General features: G+C 44.4%; 1 protein-coding gene across 1 annotated transcript in view; it reads right to left on the bottom strand.

Moving 5' to 3' along the window:
- The window catches only part of LOC137598499 (cadherin-2-like), a 104,067-nt gene that overhangs the window by 45,854 nt on the left and 37,976 nt on the right, over window positions 1-20,237 (bottom strand). The window contains exon 3 of the mRNA XM_068318715.1: window positions 11,554-11,762. Coding sequence (XP_068174816.1) covers window positions 11,554-11,762 — 209 coding nt within the window. The remainder of the gene's footprint in view (window positions 1-11,553; window positions 11,763-20,237) is intronic.

Raw genomic sequence — 20,237 nt, 5'->3', positions numbered from 1 at the left:
TGTGTGTGTGTGTGTGTGTGTGTACAGTATATACACACTATTGTGGCTGTAGAAGTTTTTCAGGACGCTCTGTGCTAAGTCCTGAGTTGTTTGAGCATTACAGAGGCGGTAAAAAAGAAACCTGACAGTTAGTCTGAACGAGGGTTTACGGTGTTGCGAGACCTGAAAACCCAGTGATCCCAAAATGCGTCACGAGGATGTGCCCTAGTGCATCCATGAGATGTTTCTGGCATAGCTAGCTTCTAAGCAATGTTAGATTTTATGAACTTAAATTATTTACTGAATAAAACCAATAAGATGAACACAGATAATTTAAAAAGGAGCGTATTTTGCAACTATGAGACTCTCTGAGGAATGGTTAACTTAAAATCATGTAAGATTTTCACAGAAACATATGAAAGGGTTGCACATCACATATTTTCCAGCCATTAGGAGAAAAATACCATATTTATTTTTTATTTATCTCATATGTATATGCAGCACAGAAACTAATGGGGCTTTTATAAAATATGCAAGTTTAGTCCAGTGATACAGTATAAACAAGTTAGTGCACTGTCAGGAGTTACAGACAGTTGTTTAAGAATCAATCTGTCTCATCTTGTGTTTCTGTGTAAATGCATTTTGATTTACTTGTAATGTGCTTCAAAATTAGAATTTCCATCCGTGTATTGTTGCCACATCTGTAGATGGCAGTAGTTGTTGGCCACATGCTCACGTTCTGACATTTATTCATTGTTTTGCACATGATGTTATAGATACTGTTTCGTAAATAAGAAACACGGATTGATGAAAACAGAGACATGGGGGTCTGCTTGGAGGGATAACCTTTAGCTTAAGACTTTAAAGAGCATGTCGATGTCTGTTGATAATATAATGGAATGTATAACTGTTAAAGTGTCTGTTACAAACGGATTAATTCTTGGATAAACACTGTCTGCTGAAAGAGGTTAACATGGTCATTATATTCTTGTTGAGAACACTAACAAGGTCAACTTCTTGTTTTGACCATCTATTATGTTAACAAACCTCGTTGTAATGCTCCAGGTTATATCTGGGACGAAGGCTAATATCTGGAATTGTACAAAATTGATGTAATGATGTTATGACTACACGGATAAGGGAATGAATAGTTGGAACAACAATGAGTGTCAAAATTCACTGTATGAACTGGTTGAAAACATTTAATGTCTGAGTGAGAGAGAGGTGTGTAGATTCTGGGGACGGGGATTTCACAAGCCTATTGGCTTCTACCCGTCAGCCCTTTTTTAACGCATGCTGTTATTTTGCAAATGGGACAAAGGTGTGAAGTCTGTTATATTAACATGTTCAGAAAAAATAAACTACATGAATAAATAATAACTAAGACAGCTCTTTTATACAATAATTAGGAGACAGCATAATCACAGAGAAAGTTTTGAATTTGTTTGACCATATTTCACATTTTTCACAATATTTTTTTTCTTAAAGGAGTCCTATGATAAAAAACTACAGTTTATAGGAATCTGTCCAGCGCTTTGAGGAAAACCCTGCAAAGGAACCAACTGATGGGTAAAACTAATTAGCATCTTAATTTAATGACCATAAACTTTAATTCAGGGCTGTGTCTTCAGCATATGCTAATACACTGGAGGTGCAGACTAACCACATCAGTCAGCATGGAGGCCAAGCTTCTGTGGCTCCCAAATCTGCCCTGAGAAGGTGACCATGTCTGACCTGTCAAACAAACATTTGGATTTTGGTGGACTTTAAATGTGAAACCTGTTTAGGAAGTTCTTCATTTTCATCTGATGACATTTCTGGTGCGTCTGAGTTGAAGGCACCGAGCCGACACTGCTGCCCTGGGACTAGACTCCTTGTTTACTGCCATGGTTGGTCCACAGTGGTTGTCTTCATGACAGATTATTGACAGCTTCTTTCACTCTCTGTTATTCTCCTCCTCACAGACTACAGCTAACAGTTAAGGCATATGGCAACTAGCTATTTCTAAGGCATGTTTAGAAGAACCACCAATCAAGGACAGATTCTTGTCTAAACACATGCAGAGAGCTTTATTATCGCCGTTACACAAGGAACTCAGCAACCAACAGGTGGCTGTTTGACTCACTTTGTCTAAGCAATCAGCACTTGGCCTGACACCAGCTGGGCTGGAAAAGCTGATTTTATATCTATACTTAGCTCTACCAGCACGATTGAAGCCTTGGGGAGAAACAACAGCCCATCACACCCAGACTGCTTAACTCACCAAGACAAACATTACAGAGCTCTGTCAAATTCTTCACACACAATGTTTTCGCAGTCAGATCCAGGTGTGTGTTAACACTGAGGTTCTGTAAGTGCTAACAAACTCAAAAATGTTCAAATACAAAATGTGTAAGTGCGGCGTATTCATTATAAAATGCACATTTTCTTCTGATAGAGTGGAACACATTACTTCTCACTTCTTAAACCTTCCTCTTGTGTTAGTTTTCTGTTAATGCTAACAGGTCTGTTTGGAACCGTCTCTTAAATAAGCCATAAAACACCCTAAAAAGGAGTATTCATCTTCCAATTTCTTTATTACCTCTTGGTTACCTTGTGAGGCTTTGTTATCCATGAAAAGATTGGTTTTAATATTTTTCTTGTGGCCCCTTGGGCCTTCCTTTTGATGCATACCGATCATTTTCAATATAAAAAAATTGTCAAATACATGAATGAATGAAATGTATTTGTCGTAGATAAAACAGTATTTCCTGGACAATGAGATGAAGACTATACCTAGGTACATTGTAAAAAAAGAAAAACAAAGTATTGACAGTGCAATTAAGACAATCTGCATACACAATACATAAAGTGTAGGTCTGTTATGAAGAAAAACTGTTGGAATTAAGGTTCCAGCTGGAGCCACACTGACCACACAGGAAGCAAAGGTTGCATTCAAGTCCTTTATTGGTGACACTCTGGATGAGTGTCAAATACGTATGCTAATGGTTCTGTAAAACAGGCAAACAATTACCATATTGTGTCCAACAACCAATAGCTTCAAGCATGAAATTAGTAAAATGTATGATTAAATTAACATTAGTTAAACTTCAACTTAAATGCACAATAAATCATGTTCAATATAGACAAACTTAACTTACAATGAAATATCAAAAGACACACAGTATACATCACCAGCTTCAGCAGCATGTGTTTGGGGACAAAGAGGAAGTCCTGCCTATTCATGCCTGTGTTTATAGGGGAGGCAATGATAGACAGGAAGAGATTCCACCACCTTGTGGAGTGGAGGGGGAATGTAGTCTGTGGTTTTGCAATTTCTAACAAAAACAATTGAACAAATATTCAAGAGTCAACAGAGTAGACAAAGATTCAAGTGTCTATCAGTTATTGCACATGTGGTAATACTGCACACCCCTTCAGCACCAGAACTAGCAGCACGTAGGCTGTATTGCATTGCAGTTTTTTAGCCCTTGTTGAGCACACTATTGCTATGGGGTAAAAAACTGTTCATAAACCTATTTGTGCATGTTCCCATCACTCTGTACCGTCTGCCCTAGGGCAGGAGTTCTAAGTGACAGTGACCGAAGTGAACAACGTTGTTGGCCCTCTGGAGGCACCAGAAGTTGTACAGTTTGTCAAAGGGGGGAGGGGGTGTATCAGTTGATCCTCTGGTGGTGTTGACAACCCTGTTGAGCATGTTTGTCTCTGTGGCTGTGTAGCTGCTGAACCACACGCGGATGAAGTATGAAAGGATGCTCTCGATAGAGTACTGGTAGACAGACACCAGCAGTTCCTGTGCGAAGTGATTGTTCTTTAATACTCTCAGGAAGTGCAGTCTCTGGTTGGCCTTCTTGATGATGGCATCTGTCTTGGTTCTCCAGGTCAAGTGGTCATCCAGGCAGAAGCCCAGGTAACAGAAGTCAGATGCTCTCTCTAGGCTGTCCCTGTTGAAGACTAGAGGCTGGGTGTCTTCTTCCTCCTGAAGTCAGTGACCACCTCCTTGGTCTTGGAGGTGTTCGGAACCAGATTGTTCCTCCTGTGCCATTCTGATAGCTTCTCCACCTCATCGCGGTACACGAATGTGTCCCCTTTGGATATTAGCCCAACCAGAGTGGTGTCATCAATGAACTTAATGATAGAGTTGCTGGGTTGGGCAGGGGTTGAAGGTGTCGAGGGAATACAGGAAGGGGCTTAGCACACAGGCCTGTGGTGAGCAGGGGCTAAGGTGTAAACATGATGAAATATGATGACCCACCTGCACCGTCTGGGGCGGTCTGACAGGAAGTTCTTTGTCCAAAAGCAGACGAACTACAGCATTGTGAGGTCTATCAGTTTGGACACCAGTTTGTCAGGGATGATAGTACTGAAAGCAGAGCTGTTGTCCACAAAGAGCAACCTAGCTCCTCTGCTTCTCCAGGTGGCTCAGAGTGGAGTGTCGAGCTGTAGCAACGGTGTCCTCCGTGGACCTGCCCACTCTGTAGGTAAACTGTAGGGGGTCAAAACCAGGAGGTAAGGCTAATGTGGGTCCGGTTAGGGTTGTCGAAGCACTTCACGTTGGTGGGAGTGAGTGCAACCTGATAGTAGTCATTGAGGCAGCTGGTGGATTTCATTTTAGGTACCAGGATGATTGTGGAGGTTTTTTCTTTTCACCTCATGCTCCTCTAGCGTGTAGTGAGGGGCGCCCGTGTAGAGATGTAGTGGCGATGGTCAGCTCTGGTGTGTCCCTCTCAAACCGGGCAGACATGGTTGAGCCACTCCGCCAGAGAGTGGTTGCCATCTGCTGTTGGGTTGCTGGGCTTGTCGTTGGTGATCTGCTTGATCCTACGCCATACCTTCCTGGCGTCTTTGTGCATGTAATGGTGGGATTGGGGAAGACCCGTCTTCTGGTTGGTGCGGTTGAAGTCCCCTGTGATGATGGGACTGCGTTTGGGTGTTTGGTCAGCTGTGTGGGGATGATGGGCAACAAACCCAAGGCTGTGTTAGCGTTAGCATCTGGCTCTATCTAGCAGCCCATTTGCAGCACCGCAGAGTTTTGACAGGATAGGTGACAAGGTCAACATTTTAAGTTTAGGCAATCCAGGTCTTGGAGCAGCGGCTGCTGACCAGGATGGAGTTGGATGACCAGTCCTTACCAAAATATATAACTAGCTTGCTGCCTCGTAGCTTGTCTCTAGCTGTGGTCCTGTCCATTCTCCAGGCTTTGCAGCCTGTTAGCTCGATGCTAGCGTCTGGGATGGAGGGCGCGATCCTGGTTTCTGTGACCAGAATCGCGCAGCTACTCCTCAAGATCTTTCCCATCTTATTTACTAGCGACCTCGCGTTTGTCAGTTTCAAGCTTGGAATAGCTGGTCTGGGGGAGTTCCTTCTCAGTCTGGTTATCATCCCACCCCAACGACCTCCGTTTCTTCTCCTCTGCATCTGCGAAGCAAGATGGGTGGCAAGGATCCAGTCCGAGTCTGGTGGCTTGCCTAGTTCCTGTGGGATATCCTGGACGATATCAGCCGATAAGCTGTTATTACAGCTCTGTTCTAGCTCTAGTAGGTCTTGGGCGCTGTATGTCTTTCTTGCTTGGGAAGATGCTGCTTGGGTGGCTAAATAAAATACTATACACGTCATATACTAGTCAAAAGAAGTTGACGTAGCTGGTGATCTACGTGCCATTATCTTTTACAGCACCTCAAGTGAATTATACAAATAATAAAAGTTTATGTTACCTGACTGTTGGTTGAGGAGTATTAAAACACATCTCTCAAATGTTTATTTTTTTCATTTCTTTGTATTATTAACTATGGTAACATCTAAGGCAGGGGTGTCAAAGTCAAATACACAAGAGTGCCAAAAAAACAAATTTATTTCAAGTCGAGGGCCGGACTGGTTCACTACTTATTAAAACATACTGAAATGATCACACATAGCCTATTGAACCAATAGTCTGTAGTATTTAATGTGTAAATGAATAAAGCAATGTTTTTTAATGGTTCTGTCAATAATTTCAAGTGAAAACATTTTTCAACAAGCAAAAAAAAAGAATAAAATGATAAAAATGAACTTCCTTCAGAGAAAAATCACATCTTTGTGTGTTTCTGAGACGTTTGATGGGTTCTTTGGTTGCGTTCTTTCATTAAAGCCAAACTGTCTTGCCACAGAAGACACACAGGTTTGTCTTTTACCTCAGTGACTCCCACCGGGCCTGAAACCCCGTTCTCAGCGTCCACCTTCCGTTTACTCATTTTTGAGGAGGAGAGGAGTTAACCTCTGGTCTGACTGCTGATGAATGATGACACCGAGGCCCGCTTGCTGCAGTGACTTTGCTGGCTACCTTTGCATTGTGGGAAATGTAGTTTTGGTGCATGCAAAAGACCAGTAGGTGGCTGTGGCCTGCGGGGCCAGTTCTAATAATAATGAAATAACATTCAGGGGGCCATAGAGAATTCATTGGCTGGCCTAATCTGGCCCCTAGGCCTTGGCTTTGACATATGTGATCTACGGTGTCCCAGGTTGATTTCGACCCATATACTGCATATATACTAAAGAAAAAAAAAGAAAAGAAGTATTTTTATTTTTTTCCAAAAATAGAACTTCAGTATAAATACCAAGTGAAAAGCAGATCTGGGACACCAAAAGTACATTTGCAAGGTCAAACAAATTACATCCAATTGGTTGAGTTCCACCCTTGATTAACACGGGTCCACAATACAAATGCATTGTATGCACACATATCGAGGATGTTGTAAAACACAACCATTGGCCATTTCCTGGTTGTTTGCTGTGAAGCGTAGGTGGCAGTCAGCTTGTTCGAGTTGTCCACTCCTTTGTTATCATTTTATTTTTGTCACGTCCTGATGACACATGTGAAGATGTAATTGTGCCTTGAATTAACCAACTACCTGATGGTGAACATGTATGAAGAATCAACCCAGGAGTCGGTGAACACAGCCTGTCTTTCTGGTCCCCAATTCAGCTCCTGCATCACATGGTCTGACTAGAACCATAGAGACACTGACTCTATCTGGACTATGTGACTCTGTCTATCTCTCTCTCTCTCTGACCCTGTCCTTATCTTCCTTCTATTTCTTTCCCACCCAACCAGTCAAGGCGGATGGCCCCCAAAAGAGTCTGGGTCCTGTCCGGAGTTTCTTCCTCAATGAGGGAGTTTTTCCCCGCCGCTGTCTCTGATGCTCTGGAGGGTTCAGTTGGGTTTTTCTGTCTGTTAAAGCGCTTTGAAATGTCTGCTGATGATTAAGTGCTATATATATATATATAAAACTTGACTTGATTGATTGATGACACAGTTGTATCTCTGAACAGTGGACATCACCAAACACCGTCATGTGTTTGGACAGTGTGGTGGAATGTTTAAATAAAATAATATAATAAAATAGACACACAGCAAAAGTAAATGTGTTAGAGAAGTTGACAGTCGTAGGGACTATGAGACCTTTATGTCAGGCAGAGTGTTTGCTCCTCCTGGACTCAGATGAGTATTGGCAGTAGTCTTATCACCATACTTGCATAATGTGTTTTGCAAAGATGACGTATTAAAGTCAGTTCGACATACGGTTGGCTTGACATGTGGTCAGTTGCCGGTGAGTCCATTAACGCCCACCACATGCACACACACCACAGAGCATGGCTAAAGGAACTCGACAGACTCCAGTTGAGTTGGGTTGAGTGTCAGCTCGACTCCCAGGATGTCGTTACCAGAGATCTCGTTAGATAAGTATCTGTTGACATTGTTTGTCTGCATCATCGATGACACCGTTGGACTTATCCTCAACCTACGCATGATTTGAATTGACAAATAAATATTTTGTACTTATGTACTTTGTCCTGTGTTAAAAAAGCCTCTGTCCACCACAACAGTATGAAACAGCAGTAATGGTGTCTATACAGACAAACTCTGTTCTTCACACACATTTCAGGGGCAGCTCGGGTTGACCGTTTTTACTGTGCCCATCATGATGAGTGGTCACCAACTCAGTGGTCCAGGACCAGTCATTGGGACACCCTGACCATCATGCAAATGACCACCAATAGCATTAGAATGCTCAATAATGGTACTTATACACTTGTACAAGTACCATAGAATACTTGAACACTCATGTTCAAGGGTCATGACTACAACAGCTAACCGGGTCCATACTGATCCTAACACACATCATTTTCACCAGAGCATTTTAAAATGTAGTTAAATTATTTTTTTTATTTCTTTAAATATTTGTTTAAAAAGAACTTACTGACTAGCCCAAACGTTTTGATGCAAAAAACAAATTTATGTAGTACTTTTATGTATTTCAAACCAAAGTACGGGTTGGTACCGACCCAAACACCTGAGGAAGTCAAGTGTCTCTACCTGAAATATAGGTATTATTATTAACTCTGATGCTACGTTAGACCTTTACAAATACTGTATATACACAAACATGTATCATTGTGTTTTGTGTTCTTGTTGCAGACCATACTATTTCTTCTGTCCATTTTGTTGAACAATTATAACCCCATGTCTCTGCTTATTGCTACCCCGCTAAAATAAAATAACAGCAGTGTGTTTTTACCAGCAGTGGGAGAATAATGCTGCTGTTAACCTGCTAATAATTAATTAATTATCATGCATGCCACCAAGAGTTGGCTCAACTCACACAGCAGTGTGTGTGTCCACAGCTGTGGAGTGTGTGTAGAGTGTGTGTCCACAGCTGTGGAGTGTGTGTAGAGTGTGTGTCCACAGCGGTGGAGTGTGTGTACAGTGTGTGTCCACAGCTGTAGTGTGTGTGTCCACAGCTGTAGTGTGTGTGTCCACAGCTGTGGAGTGTGTGTAGAGTGTGTGTCCACAGCTGTAGTGTGTGTGTCCACAGCTGTAGTGTGTGTGTCCACAGCTGTGGAGTGTGTGTACAGTGTGTGTCCACAGCTGTAGTGTGTGTGTCCACAGCTGTAGTGTGTGTGTCCACAGCTGTGGAGTGTGTGTCCACAGCTGTAGAGTGTGTGTCCACAGCTGTGGAGTGTGTGTAGAGTGTGTGTCCACAGCTGTGGAGTGTGTGTCCACAGCTGTGGAGTGTGTGTAGAGTGTGTGTCCACAGCTGTAGTGTGTGTGTCCACAGCTGTGGAGTGTGTGTAGAGTGTGTGTCCACAGCTGTAGTGTGTGTGTCCACAGCTGTAGTGTGTGTGTCCACAGCTGTGGAGTGTGTGTACAGTGTGTGTCCACAGCTGTAGTGTGTGTGTCCACAGCTGTAGTGTGTGTGTCCACAGCTGTGGAGTGTGTGTCCACAGCTGTGGAGTGTGTGTAGAGTGTGTGTCCACAGCTGTAGAGTGTGTGTCCACAGCTGTAGAGTGTGTGTCCACAGCTGTAGAGTGTGTGTCCACAGCTGTGGAGTGTGTGTCCACAGCTGTAGAGTGTGTGTCCACAGCTGTGGAGTGTGTGTCCACAGCTGTAGAGTGTGTGTCCACAGCTGTAGAGTGTGTGTCCACAGCTGTAGAGTGTGTGTCCACAGCTGTGGAGTGTGTGTCCACAGCTGTAGAGTGTGTGTAGAGTGTGTGTCCACAGCTGTAGTGTGTGTGTCCACAGCTGTAGTGTGTGTGTCCACAGCTGTGGAGTGTGTGTACAGTGTGTGTCCACAGCTGTAGTGTGTGTGTCCACAGCTGTAGTGTGTGTGTCCACAGCTGTGGAGTGTGTGTCCACAGCTGTGGAGTGTGTGTAGAGTGTGTGTCCACAGCTGTAGAGTGTGTGTCCACAGCTGTAGAGTGTGTGTCCACAGCTGTAGAGTGTGTGTCCACAGCTGTGGAGTGTGTGTCCACAGCTGTAGAGTGTGTGTCCACAGCTGTGGAGTGTGTGTCCACAGCTGTAGAGTGTGTGTCCACAGCTGTAGAGTGTGTGTCCACAGCTGTAGAGTGTGTGTCCACAGCTGTGGAGTGTGTGTCCACAGCTGTAGAGTGTGTGTCCACAGCTGTGGAGTGTGTGTCCACAGCTGTGGAGTGTGTGTCCACAGCTGTAGAGTGTGTGTCCACAGCTGTGGAGTGTGTGTAGAGTGTGTGTCCACAGCTGTGGAGTGTGTGTCCACAGCTGTAGAGTGTGTGTCCACAGCTGTAGAGTGTGTGTCCACAGCTGTGGAGTGTGTGTCCACAGCTGTAGAGTGTGTGTCCACAGCTGTAGAGTGTGTGTCCACAGCTGTAGAGTGTGTGTCCACAGCTGTGGAGTGTGTGTCCACAGCTGTAGAGTGTGTGTCCACAGCTGTAGTGTGTGTGTCCACAGCTGTGGAGTGTGTGTCCACAGCTGTAGAGTGTGTGTCCACAGCTGTGGAGTGTGTGTAGAGTGTGTGTCCACAGCTGTGGAGTGTGTGTCCACAGCTGTGGAGTGTGTGTCCACAGCTGTAGTGTGTGTGTCCACAGCTGTAGTGTGTGTGTCCACAGCTGTGGAGTGTGTGTAGAGTGTGTGTCCACAGCTGTAGTGTGTGTGTCCACAGCTGTAGTGTGTGTGTCCACAGCTGTGGAGTGTGTGTAGAGTGTGTGTCCACAGCTGTAGTGTGTGTGTCCACAGCTGTAGTGTGTGTGTCCACAGCTGTGGAGTGTGTGTCCACAGCTGTAGAGTGTGTGTCCACAGCTGTGGAGTGTGTGTAGAGTGTGTGTCCACAGCTGTGGAGTGTGTGTCCACAGCTGTGGAGTGTGTGTCCACAGCTGTAGTGTGTGTGTCCACAGCTGTGGAGTGTGTGTAGAGTGTGTGTCCACAGCTGTAGTGTGTGTGTCCACAGCTGTAGTGTGTGTGTCCACAGCTGTGGAGTGTGTGTCCACAGCTGTAGAGTGTGTGTCCACAGCTGTAGAGTGTGTGTCCACAGCTGTAGAGTGTGTGTCCACAGCTGTAGAGTGTGTGTCCACAGCTGTGGAGTGTGTGTCCACAGCTGTAGAGTGTGTGTCCACAGCTGTGGAGTGTGTGTCCACAGCTGTAGAGTGTGTGTCCACAGCTGTAGAGTGTGTGTCCACAGCTGTAGAGTGTGTGTCCACAGCTGTAGAGTGTGCGTTGATGTTTAGAAGCACCAGAGTCCGTGAACAGCTGATGGATGTACAACACAACACACCTCCTCATCCCTGATGGGGACTAGAGAGAGAGAGAGAGAGAGAGACAGACAGACAGACAGACAGACAGACAGACAGACAGACAGACAGACAGACAGACAGACAGACACACACACACACATCCTCTCTTAGTATCCAGGTACCCCTCGTCTCAGGCGGTTACCGGTTCCAGGAGAGACGGTGTGTCTAACAACGATGAAGACAATGGTTCTTTATTTATGGACGTGTTTTACAACACAGATGTAGGACAGATGTAGGACAGGTTAACTAGTAATTTTAGGACTACAACATTTGTGGTGGACTGATGTAAAGTCGAGTTAAATTCTGTAAACATGTTTTATTCTTCAGTATGTTGCTGTGAAAGCCGATGCGTACTCGATAACGATGTAAGTTGAAGCGACACGAGCCGAGGTGGACCTGTGTGGTGAACTATGTCCACGGAGGTGGAAGTCAAACACAGAGATCTGCTCTTGGTGTTCACAACAACATAAAACCCATCTGTGAGGGACTTACCAGTGGAGTTCCTGCATGGAGGTGTACTCTGGTCTTCCAGACCTCTTCAGACTGGGGGTCTTGACCGTAGACCACTACAGTGGCTCTGTCCTTTGCCACTAAGCTGAAGCGTCGCAGGGCGTAGACCACACCGTCCTCGCTCACTCCGAAATCAGAAGAATCCACAACCTTGAAGAAGATCTTCCCTCCATCGCAGTCCATGAAGCTCACTGAGAAAGAGACATCCAATAATAATCATTATTACTGTCAGCTTCATCCTCCTCGGCATCATCACCATCAGCACATAAAAGAGTGGTGATAGGTTTTGACATTATCACTAATACATTAGTAGGAGTGGTTTTTGTTGTTGTCTTGTTAGTTGTAGTTTTAGTCGTCTGGAAGCGAAACACGACCTGACGTCTGGGACGACTGAGTCCTGACAGTTTGACCGCTGGTTGGACCAGAGTGAAGTACTGAAAACATTAAAACACTAAAACGTGTAGAAAATACAAACAAAGAAATTCTGGTAAATACTTTGATACTCAGCTCCTCAGTCAATACTGTAGCAAGAGTTCTGTCATTTTATTTTGTTGTCATGAAGGTAGGCTAAAAGTGCTAATTAGCAGAAAGATGTGCTGACATTACGGCACACAAACCACACCTCAGTACACTATTACACTGTTTACAGGAAGCCAGAGGCAACATGTACACGTCTACCAGGTGTGCTGGTATAACTGAGATGGAAGTACACACAGAAAACACAATGATATGACAGGAAAGTAGACACAACCACATTGATAAAACCTCCTTTGCCCGCAGCGTCTCGTCATTTCTCATTTCAGATGAACGTTCATGTATTCCTGCCTCATTCATCAGGGTTTGGGACTGTCCTACTGACCTGTCCCCCGACTGAACGCTTAATAAATCTGTTTGACTCAGGTCTGTTTGACCATTTTCATATCTCACATATATATTGTATTTTTGGTTAAAGTCTTTTCTTTATTAGACCTTTCTAAGTTCATATCTAGTCTTAGTTTGAAGAACTCAAATAGTTATCAGAGATGCTGCAGTAATTCCAGCAGTAAAAACAAAAGATTTCCCTACGGGGATTATTAAAGGATTTATTTATTCATTGATACACCAGGAGCATTATTAACTGTACACAATTAAATGGTATACAATCATTGGTTACATGTAATACAGTGGTACCTCTACTTACGAATGTCTCTACTTACGAAATTTCTCACCAGGAAAATATTACCTCTAGTTAAGAAAGAAATTTCGACTTACGTAATGTAAGTCGATACTGTCTACAGTATCGAGTGATACTCCAATCTCCCACAGGTTCCTGAACGCCACATTCTCATAGCTGCTCTGCCATTGGCTATTACCTATTACGTATCTTCCTGGCATCCCATTGGCTAAGAGGGATGCCACTCCAACTCTATGTGTAGCTAGAACAGTGTTTATGGAGTGTGTCGGCATTCGGCCCTCGACCCGTGAGGTGTTCTGATAGTTTTACGTAAATATATTAACTTTTAGAGTATTCACTATGGACCCCAAGAAAGTGACGGAGAAAAGAGGAAAAGAAAAGACGAAGAAAAGAGTTTTTTTGTCCGTACAAACAAATCAAGAGATGATAGAAAAGCCTGAAAAAGGGATGCGTTTGGTTGATCTCTCCAAAGAATATGGCCGTAATGCATCTACAATCACCACGTTATTAAAACTAAAGGAAGTTTAAGGAGTTTAAGGCGTCGCGTGGGTGGTTGGAGAAGTTCAGAAGGAGGACTGGAATTCACTCTGTTGTTCATGGGGGGGCAAGAGGGCATGAACCAAAGAGGGCAAAAAACAATGAGGACAGCAGTTAAAAGGTAAATGATCATCATTTTTGTTCTTTATTCTTTGTTTTTTACGTTATGCACAACTCTCATTTATTGTGTAATAATTTAATCGTAACATGTATTTGTTACATGTTTTGATGCATTTTGATGCTTTATAAATCATTTATGTCTGAATTGTGGGGGGCTTGGAACGGATTAGGGCATTTGCATGGAAAACGCGTCTCTACTTACGAAATTTTCTACTTACGTAATGCCTTCCGATTAATTTCGTAAGTAGAGGTACCGCTGTACTAGATCAATAGGTAATGTTCAATATGGACAAATAAACAAAAGTAGCTCTTCCCCAGGCCAGTGCGTTCCCCTGGGGGTTAAGGGTCCTACTGGAAACCAGTGCTGCTGTCTGGTGTGAAGGATCGTGAGTGATGGTTTCCTGTTCTTGACTCCCCCAACAACCCTCTGACAGCCAAACCCAGAGGAGCCCTCCTGAGGGACCTGACATCACTCATTCAACCTGCTGCTCTTCCTCTCTGACTCCTCCTCCTCTGCCTGATGGCTCTGTCCTCTGTCCCTCCTCGTGTAGAAGGAGGGACAGAGGACATTAATTAATGTCTTAATCAATTAATAAATTTTATACTGTTTATATTTTAGTTGTAGTTTAGTATATGTCCTGTTAATGCTACATGTGTCTGTTACTGTAGTGTCTGTCCTGTTTGGTTTTTGTTTTTCCTGGTGTGTTGTGGACGTGAACAAACAGCATTTAGTGTTGTCATGACATTCTATTCAGTGACAAAGTCAAAATGCTGGAACCGACGTTAATGCTTCTTGTTAGCTAGCACTGGCCCCCGTGGGCAAACATGACCCAAAGGTCCCTAGACGCATGTTTTTCATGATGTTGGGGGGAAACTGGAGAAAACCTGTTCAGACACACAAACTACACAGAAAGACCATGTTGGAAATGCTGGGGTTTGAACCGTGCTAACAGTGCCAATGGCGCTAACAGTGCTAACAGTGCCAACGGCGCTAACAGTGCTAACAGTGCCAACGGCGCTAACAGTGCTAACAGTACCAACGGTGCTAACAGTGCTAACAGTGCCAACGGTGCTAACCATAAAATTATTTAGCATCACTTAAAAAACCCCAGAAAAACCAAGAGGTTCCAGCTACACACACACACACACACACACACACACAAAGCTACATGCTACACTAAACACATGACTAGAAACCATTCACTGACTTGAACATTAACAATCCCATGAGCCTTTGCACTCCTAACTCAGAACTGCCACCAATCAGAGGACTCTCTGCTTTACGGAATGGGATTTTTAACCGTAGTGACATCATTTGCACCAATCAGTATTCTGTGTTTCTATTGACTGACATGTTAGTTTTATGTCCTAGGTGGCGCTATGAGGTTTTAACATATCCAGTATGTACTAGAAGACACCTCTGGTTCCATCTGGAACAGAAACAGAATCATATATGTGTGTGTTGAGAGCTTACACCAATTTTGGGGTGACTTCAGTCCCCCCTCAAACTGCCTCTGTAGGGGGCATCACCACTCATGCAGTAGAATAACCCCCCTCCAGCAGGCTCATCATCTACTGCTCTGATCATCTCCACCCACTGTGGTACTCAGAAACACTCATGCTGCTGTGTGACGGTAGCACTGGCTCCTTAACAACCCCCCACCTCCAACACACAGGCACTGGGGCAGAGAGGCACAGGGCATTAAGAGGCTGCTGGGCAGCAGTGGGTGCTTCCCAGTGTGAAGACCAGAGGCACACAATGAGTCCTCATACCATTATATCATGATTTAGTGTCATTTTCTTTCATTTATTATTTATACCAATTTATATAATAATAATGATAATAATAATAATAATAATAATAATAATAAATAAAATAATAACATAGTATTGATAGTTATAATAATATAAATAATAATAAAATAACAACAACAACAACAACAATAATAATTGGGCACTTTTAAAACAACGCCCAATTACTTAATTATGTATTAATCCAGTGGGTCATATCACGAAAAGCATGTATTTTTGGTCTCTACATCTATATAGTGGGCCTCGCTAACCCTACCAGCTCCATAATGAGGATCAGGATCACTCCCATCGTGATGTAATGACGGGAGTGACTGACGTAGTTGATTTGCATGTCCTGTCCCATCTGTCTGAGGACGCTGCCCTTTCCCCGCACTGGGGTGTGTTCTTTCCCGAGGAGAAGTCCAGCGGTAAGGCTGGTCACATTACAAATCACACCACAAACCAGCTGTTCTATGTCTGCAGCGTCACTCCAACTCGTCAACATCCTGGACCACACACCTGGAATGTGTGCACCTTGTTATATAATATCCACAATTTTCTAGAGTAAAGATGAGATGAGGGAGACAAAGGAGAAGGTCGTATGGTGTGGTCCTGCTCGGCGTGGGCTGGTCAGGTGTGACCCACGGTTCAAAATACGAGTTTATGAATGCAGTACGACACTTTATGAACATTTAGACAGCAAACAAACACCAACCAAACAACATCACTACAAAACTGTGGTGAGACCAGCGATGTTGTTTGGTCTAGAGACAGTGTCACTGAGGAAAAGACAGGAGACAGAGCTGGAGGTAGCAGAGATGAAGATGCTGAGGTTCTCTCTGGGAGTGACCAGGATGGATAGGATCAGGAATGAGTCCATCAGAGGGACAGCACATGTTAGAGGTTCTGGAGATAAAGTCAGAGAGGCCAGACTGAGATGGTTTGGACATGTGTGAGAGAAGAGGATGCAGAAGACAGGGTTAGATGGAGGACACTGATTGGCTGTGGAGACCCCTGAAGGGAGAAGCCAAAGGAGAAGAAGAAGACAGCAGTCAGCTGTTGTTCATAGCCACAGAGTTCAGAGCACTTTGGATGTTCACTATCTTTTCTGAAGCAGTGAAACCACAGTGAAAAACAATTCCCCCTCAGGGATCAATACAGTAGCTGAATTTTTTTTTTTCATAATATGACCGTTTCATGACTTCTGTATTGAAGCACTTTAGCAGAGGTGAAACGGTATCCTGAATGTGATTAGAAATCAATCAATCCTTCAGTGGTAATGATTAGTATCAGTCATGGTGATGTGGATGGACGGTCTTCACAGTGAGAGGAACACAGACCATCAGAGCAAACTGTTTGTCAGGTCTGTGTGCAGGACGTCCAACGGGGTAAATCATGTGATTACATGGGGATGGATGCAGACTTTGACCTGAGGGGATTGATCCGTCCTGTCTGACAGACTCAGGTGATTATTGATCAGTAAGAGAGGGATCAACAACCTGCTTCAGATCAATGAGTGAGCTCAGAAGACATGGGCTTGTGTTTTCAGCCAAACACAACTGATAAGAACGACGTGTTCCAGTCTTGACAGAGTTTACACACGTGTTCCAGTCATGACAGAGTTTACACACGTGTTCCAGTCTTGACAGAGTTTACACACGTGTTCCAGTCATGACAGAGTTTACACACGTGTTCCAGTCTTGACAGAGTTTACACATGTGTTCCAGTCATGACAGAGTTTACACACGTGTTCCAGTCATGACAGAGTTTACACACGTGTTCCAGTCATGACAGAGTTTACGCACGTGTTCCAGTCATGACAGAGTTTACACACGTGTTCCAGTCTTGACAGAGTTTACACACGTGTTCCAGTCTTGACAGAGTTTACACACGTGTTCCAGCCATGACAGAGTTTACACACGTGTTCCAGTCATGACAGAGTTTACGCACGTGTTCCAGTCTTGACAGAGTTTACACACGTGTTCCAGTCTTGACAGAGTTTACACACGTGTTCCAGTCATGACAGAGTTTACACACGTGTTCCAGTCATGACAGAGTTTACACTCGTGTTCCAGTCTTGACAGAGTTTACACACGTGTTCCAGTCATGACAGAGTTTACGCACGTGTTCCAGTCATGACAGAGTTTACACACGTGTTCCAGTCTTGACAGAGTTTACACACGTGTTCCAGTCATGACAGAGTTTACACACGTGTTCCAGTCATGACAGAGTTTACACACGTGTTCCAGTCATGACAGAGTTTACACACGTGTTCCAGTCTTGACAGAGTTTACACATGTGTTCCAGTCATGACAGAGTTTACACACGTGTTCCAGTCATGACAGAGTTTACACACGTGTTCCAGTCATGACAGAGTTTACACACGTGTTCCAGTCTTGACAGAGTTTACACATGTGTTCCAGTCATGACAGAGTTTACACACGTGTTCCAGTCATGACAGAGTTTACACACGTGTTCCAGTCATGACAGAGTTTACACACGTGTTCCAGTCATGACAGAGTTTACACACGTGTTCCAGTCATGACAGAGTTTACACACGTGTTCCAGTCATGACAGAGTTTACACACGTGTTCCAGTCATGACAGAGTTTACACACGTGTTCCAGTCATGACAGAGTTTACACACGTGTTCCAGTCATGACAGAGTTTACACACGTGTTCCAGTCATGACAGAGTTTACACACGTGTTCCAGTCATGACAGAGTTTACACACACAGAATGGGCTCAAAGGAACATTCAGGAAGCATTTACACAAATGAATCAACATGTGGGAAAGGACGCGCAAACACACACACACACACACACACACACACACACACACACACACACACACACACACACACACACACACACACACACACACACACACAAAAAGACAAAAGAGAACTAAATGGGATTAAATCCTAGTTTGGCAAATCCTCTTGAACAATTTTCTGTCTAAATACTGACAAAAGCCACTGAACACTGAGGCTCCAGGCAGTGTGTGTGTGAGTGTGTGTGTGTGAGTGTGTGTGTGTGTGTGTGTGTGTGTGTGTGTGTTTGTCAGTGACAGCTGGGTGTTGCTAGATATACTCTGTCTGGGGCAAAGCCAGAGGCCAAACTTCTTTTCTGTCTTTTAACCCTGAACATGCCGCCTGAGTGAACGTGGTTTTCTCCGATGTGTGTATGATTTATGATTTATATGTGTGTGATTTATGATTTATGTGTGTGTGATTTATGTGTGTGTGATTAATGATTTATGTGTGTGTGATTTATGAATCATTAGGAATATTTTGTTATTTTATTAAAATGAGAAAATGGCGTCACGACCTCGTGTCACTGTGTGGCCACTGACCTGAGTTGTTGGTTAGACTTGTCCTGACATAAATCTGAGGTCTGGAATTGCATTGGGAGGATTCCTATGCATCAATATAAGAAGAAGAAATTTACTTTATTAATCTCACTTTGAGAAAATGATTTTCTTTCCTCCCCCTGCCAGCTCACAGTGTTTCAGCTCACCCGGGTCTGGAACCGGCAACTTCCAGTCCCCAGTCCAGGACTTAGTGGACTGAGCTACTGCCGCCGTAAGAGGTTTTAATACACTCCCCAGAACTCCTTTTCAGTTTTCTTTCATGTCCCATTGGTTTTTATTGCGGACTCTGCTATTGGAAGGTCACTATACTGAACAAATACGAGTTTCGTGGTGTTCCCCCACATTCAGAGCTTCTCTGCCAAAAGCGTTTGTCCCTTAACAGTTCCACACGATGGTGCCGTGTCACCCTGGTGTCCGTGCCCAGAAGTCCAGCATTTCCTTTGGCTTCTGTTTGCATAGATGAGAGTCGTCGGAGACACTAAACTGGGTAGCATTCAAAATCCATCAGCCACAGCTCTGAAGGCTAATGTGTTGCTACTAAACCCAGACCAGCAGAGTGAAGGCTGAGCCACAAAGAGAGTCAGAACTCCGCAGACACATCCTGAATTCCACCCTCTGTCAGGGTATTAGCATGTAAAGACAGCACAGGGCTGGTAGATGAGTCACCACCAACAGGAGCCCCCCCCCCCCCCCCCCGGGAGGCTAAAACACTCATCACCTGCTCTGCACAGGTCCATCCATTCATTGACCCACTGGTCGTTTGGGCTCCAGAGCTGGTAGCCTTAAGGCGCCTCTCTAAATACATTTTGCTGCCATCAAGACATGTCCAGTCATGTTACATACATGACCAGGGTAGTAGTATGTCTGGACCAAGTGAGGTTCTCACAGATGTGAACCCTGAGGTCTGGTAACAGTCCCTTCTCTCTACCTTAGCGCCGTAGATCCATACTGACTCCCCTGCCTTGGTGCCTGTAGTCAACAACCACCTCTTTGGCCTTGAAAAAGCAGGACCACGTTGCTGCCCTTAGACCACGAGGAGAGCAGCTCCACCTCGTCTAGACAGGTTGCCTCGTTTTTTTTGATCCAGCCTAACACCACTGTATCATCCACATATTACACAATGACTTTGGATTGATGGGTCATGGGTGTACAAGGAGTAAAGCAGAAGGCTCAGTGTTCATTCTTGGGGGGCACCAATGTTGCCGGAGGTGTGGGTTGACCTTCACCACTAGTGGTCTACCGGTGAGGAAGCTTTGAAGCCATGAGCAGAGCAAGGGACTCGGCTGCAGGTCCCTGAGATGGGTGACAACTTTGTGAGGTACTGCTGAGTTGTAGCTGATGAACAGCAGGTGCACATAATTCTCCTTGCCACAGTCCAGGTGTGAGGACATAGGTGATTGCAATGCCAGTACTCCTATTGGGGCGATACATGAACTGAAAGGGATCCAGGGAGTCCAGCTGTCCTGAATTAATTCTTTGATTAGTCTTTCAAAGCACTTCAGTGGGAGTCTTGGGCACAGCGATGATGGTAGACTTTTTCAGGCATGTGAAGACTACAGAGTTGGCCAGGGACAAATTAAAGATTGTGTTGAAGTCCAGACTAGCTGGTCAGCGCAGGATGTTCACAGGCACCTGGGGATGCCACCTGGGCCGGCTGCTTTCCTGCTTCCAC

The sequence above is a fragment of the Antennarius striatus genome, chromosome 7 (genome assembly GCF_040054535.1).
Source record: "Antennarius striatus isolate MH-2024 chromosome 7, ASM4005453v1, whole genome shotgun sequence".
NCBI classification, from domain to species: domain Eukaryota; kingdom Metazoa; phylum Chordata; class Actinopteri; order Lophiiformes; family Antennariidae; genus Antennarius; species Antennarius striatus.
This window is presented reverse-complemented; position numbering and strand designations above follow the sequence as displayed.